The sequence below is a fragment of the Megalops cyprinoides genome, chromosome 2 (assembly GCF_013368585.1).
Source record: "Megalops cyprinoides isolate fMegCyp1 chromosome 2, fMegCyp1.pri, whole genome shotgun sequence".
Lineage (NCBI taxonomy): Eukaryota > Metazoa > Chordata > Actinopteri > Elopiformes > Megalopidae > Megalops > Megalops cyprinoides.
The window spans coordinates 68909645-68914644 of NC_050584.1; the positions used below are offsets into that span (position 1 = coordinate 68909645).

The 5000-nt window shown below is 52.8% G+C and overlaps 1 protein-coding gene across 3 annotated transcripts in view; it reads left to right on the forward strand.

Moving 5' to 3' along the window:
- Positions 1 to 5000, forward strand: part of flt1 (fms related receptor tyrosine kinase 1) — a 53440-nt gene that overhangs the window by 16403 nt on the left and 32037 nt on the right. For all 3 annotated transcript variants that reach the window (XM_036520986.1, XM_036520987.1, XM_036520988.1), the window contains exons 6-10: positions 2 to 138; positions 255 to 426; positions 744 to 861; positions 2572 to 2741; positions 3603 to 3750. In XM_036520986.1, coding sequence (XP_036376879.1) covers positions 2 to 138; positions 255 to 426; positions 744 to 861; positions 2572 to 2741; positions 3603 to 3750 — 745 coding nt within the window. The remainder of the gene's footprint in view (position 1; positions 139 to 254; positions 427 to 743; positions 862 to 2571; positions 2742 to 3602; positions 3751 to 5000) is intronic.

Here is a 5000-nt window from a genome sequence, read left to right on the forward strand (position 1 = left end):
GTGAATAAGATCCTGGATGTGTACCTGAACAGCACACGTCCCGTTCGCTCACTCCGGGGGGAGAGGCTGGCCCTCACCTGCACCGTCACAGCCGAGTGGAACTCCAGGGTGTCCATCACCTGGAGCTACCCTGGCCAGGTGAGTCTACCTGTGTATGGCACATACGTGAATGACTGATGCATAACCACAGAATAATGCCTGCAGACGTCTGCTTCCTCACCGGCCTGATGCAGTCTTTCCTTTGTTTCATTCAGGTGAATGACTCCGCCTCCATCAGTCGGCGAATCGTGAAGGGCACCTCCAGCATCATGTTCCTGAGCGTTCTGTCCATCACAGAGCTGAGCAGGGCTGACCGAGGCGTCTACGTCTGTCGAGTCAGGAGCGGCCCTGTTCTCCGCGAGACCAACACCTCCGTCACGGTCTACGGTGAGTGTCCAGGCGAAACCCACCCCCCTCGCGCTCTGTGGCGACCGACCTAACCATACCCACCTCCATCACGGCCACACCCACCTCCATCACGGCCACACCCACCTCCATCACTCTCTACAGTGAGGGTTCCAGCCACACCTGCCACTGTGTTTGAGTAGGAAGAGCAGTGTAATCACAGTGCAGGTGCATGGACAGTTTTTCAGTGTAAAAAGCTTCTCAGGTCAGTCCATTGCTGGGCTGAGGTGAGGCTGTTGAGCACTATGGCAGATTGGCCAGTCTGAACTGTGTCTCTCTGCCCCCCCCCGTCCCCTCAGACCGCCCCTTCATCCGGCTGAAACACAGACACGGCCCAGTGGTGAACGCACTCGCTGGACAGAAATCCTACCGCCTGTCCCCCAAACTGCGTGCCTTCCCCCCTCCGGAGGTCATCTGGTAGGCGCCCCGCATCACACCTCTCTCTGCAAGCTACTCACACAGAGCATGATGGGAAATTCTCTACAGAGAATATGGAGGCTAATCTATGCTGCAATCTGTCACGGTGTATACAGAAAGTATGCAGTGAGTGCACACAGTGAGCACACAGTCAGCACACAGAGACACACAGTGAGCACACAGAGAGACACACAGTGAGACACACAGTGAGACACACAGTGAGACACACAGAGAGACACAGAGAGGGACACAGAGAGAGACAGAGAGAGACACACAGTCAGCACACAGAGAGACACACAGTGAGACACACAGAGAGACACAGTGAGACACAGAGAGAGACACAGAGAGACACAGTGAGACACACAGAGGCACACAGAGAGACACAGAGAGACACAGAGAGACACACAGTGAGACACAGAGAGAGACACAGTGAGACACACAGAGACACACAGTTTGACACAGAGAGACACACAGAGAGACACAGTGAGACACACAGTGAGACACAGTGAGACACACAGAGAGACACAGTGAGACACACAGAGACACAGTGAGACACACAGAGAGACACAGAGAGACACAGTGAGACACACAGAGAGACACAGAGAGACTCAGTGAGACACAGAGAGACACACAGAGACACACAGTTTGACACAGTGAGACACACAGTGAGACACAGTGAGACACAGAGAGACACACAGAGACACACAGTGAGACACAGAGAGACACACAGTGAGACACAGAGAGACACAGTGAGACACACAGAGAGACACAGTGAGACACAGTGAGACACAGTGAGACACACAGAGAGACACACAGAGAGACACAGAGAGACACACAGAGAGACATAGAGAGACACAGAGACACACAGTGAGACACAGTGAGACACAGAGAGACACAGAGAGAGACATAGAGACACACAGTGAGACACAGTGAGACACACAGAGACACACAGTGAGACACAGAGAGACACACAGTGAGACACAGAGAGACACAGAGAGACACACAGAGAGACATAGAGAGACACACAGTGAGACACAGTGAGACACACAGTGAGACACAGAGAGACACAGAGAAACACACAGAGAGACACAGAGACACACAGTGAGACACAGTGAGACACAGAGAGACACAGAGAGAGACATAGAGACACACAGTGAGACACAGTGAGACACACAGAGACACACAGTGAGACACAGAGAGACACACAGTGAGACACAGAGAGAGACACAGTGAGACACACAGTGAGACATAGAGAGACACACAGAGACACACAGAGAGACACAGAGACACACAGTGAGACACAGTGAGACACACAGAGACACACAGAGACACACAGTGAGACACAGAGAGACACACAGTGAGACACACAGTGAGACACAGTGAGACACACAGTGAGACACAGAGAGACACAGAGAGACACACAGAGAGACACAGAGAGACACACAGAGAGACACAGAGAGACACAGTGAGACACACAGAGAGACACAGTGAGACACAGTGAGACACACAGAGAGACACACAGTGAGACACAGAGAGAGACACAGAGAGAGAGACACACAGAGAGACACAGTGAGACACAGTGAGACACACAGTCAGCACACAATGAGACACACAGTCAGCACACAGTGAGTACAGAGTGAGCACACACACAGTGAGCACAGTGAGCTGTACAGCGTGACTGTAATGTTCTGTGGCCGTTCACTGTGTCAGGCTGAAGGATGGGATGGTCGCTGCGGAGAGATGCTCCCGTTACCATGTCGACGGCCATGCTCTGGTTATCCGGGACGTGGCGGAGGAGGATGCAGGACTCTACACCATTCTGGTGGGAATCCAGGAGCACGGCCTCTACAGGAACCTCACCCTGTCGCTGGTGGTGAACGGTGAGTCTCAGACAGCCTCCCCAAAAACCCCCACACCGAGCCCAGCCTAACCCCAAACCCCCACACCGAGCCAAGACTCCCCAAAAACCCCCACTCCGAGCCCAGCCTCCCCAAAAACCCCCACACTGAACCCAGCCTAACCCCAAACCCCCAACAACGAGCCCAGCCTAACCCCAAACTCCCACACCGAGCCAAGACTCCCCAAAAACCCCCACTCCGAGCCCAGCCTAACCCCAAACCCCCCACAACGAGCCCAGCCTAACCCCAAACCCCCACACTAAACCCAGCCTAACCCCAAACCCCCACACCGAGCCAAGACTCCCCAAAAACCCCCACTCCGAGCCCAGCCTCCCCAAAAACCCCCACACCGAGCCCAGCCTAATCCCAAACCCCCACACCGAGCCAAGACTCCCCAAAAACCCCCACTCCGAGCCCAGCCTAACCCCAAACCCCCCACACCGAGCCCAGCCTAACCCCAAACCCCCACACTAAACCCAGCCTAACCCCAAACCCCCACACCGAGCCAAGACTCCCCAAAAACCCCCACTCCGAGCCCAGCCTCCCCAAAAACCCCCACACTGAACCCAGCCTAACCCCAAACCCCCCACAACGAGCCCAGCCTAACCCCAAACTCCCACACTAAACCCAGCCTAACCCCAAACCCCCACACCGAGCCAAGACTCCCCAAAAACCCCCACTCCGAGCCCAGCCTCCCCAAAAACCCCCACACCGAGCCCAGCCTAACCCCAAACCTCCACACTAAACCCAGCCTCCCCCACACTGTTCAGTGCTAGGGGAATGGAGTTTAGTGTTCAGTGCTGCAGGCATCACTGAGGTCCTGCTTGTTTGCCCCCCCCCCAGTGAAGCCCCAGATTGGGGAGAAGGCGGTGTCGGTGCGGGACCCAGGGACGTACCCCCGAGGCAGCCGACAGGCCCTGCTCTGCACCTCCCAGGGGTTCCCGCCACCCCAAATCCACTGGCTCTGGCACCCCTGTCCCCAGAGAGGCCCGTAAGTCTTACCTTTACTGCACTCAGTAACTACACACTGCTTACTCACACCCTACACACACTGTACACACACCCCACACACACCGTACACACACCCTACACACACTGTACACACACCCTACACACACCCCACACACCGTACGCACACTGTACACACACCCCACACACACCGTACACACACCCTACACACACCCTACACACACCCCACACACACTGCTTACTCACATTCTACACACACCCCACACACACCCCACACACACCGTACAAACACCCTACACACACCCTACACACAACCCACACACACCGTACACACACCCCACACACACTGTACACACACCCTACACACACCGTGCACACACCCTACACACACTGTACACATCGCTTACTCACATCCTACACACACCCTACACACATCATACACACACCCTACACACACCGTACACACACCCTACACACACCCTGATCTTACCCTACACTCACCCAATGTACTTGAGCTTTAATGCTACACTCATCCAACACTCATTCCTCACAGACGTTATGCAAACCCTACACACTTCACTCACACACCCTCTGTATATATTCTATACACACCTCAGGCATGAATGCACACATACACAGACCCTGTGCAAGAATCTCACACACATACCCTACACACAGCTTATTCACATACTTTGTTCATACCTTACACACACTTTATCCATAAAATGATTTACTTTGCATACATTCACATGAATAAGGATATTCTGCCACAATACTCATGTAGACCGCTATACCCAACAGATATTAAACACTGTGCATTTTTAGAGGAATTGGTTTTGAAATGTACTGGTTCTGTACTCATTTTCAGTTGAAGGAAGCATGTTTGGATTTCATGTTGTATGTACTTGTTGATTTATGTCTATGTGAATGTGCGTGTTTGCACATTCAGTCTGACTCCTGTTCTGTGTTTGTGCTTGTGTGTGTGTGTGAATTTGTGTGCATATAAACCAGTGGTGGCTTCTCAGAAGAGGCAAGGGTGACCAACTCTCCTCTAAAAACGAATCTGAATGTTTTTTAGTGTTACACCCTTTTTTCTGTCATGTAACTTTAAATGTGCCAGTATAGCACAGTATTGCAAGTGTGATGCCTGTTGATTTGACCTCAGATATTTGGCGAAACAGCACCAACTATTGAATATGTTAACATCCCTCTTGTCCGGTTCAGATCTGCCATGGAAGCTGGAAATCTGATAATGTGCCTGGGGATTAGTTT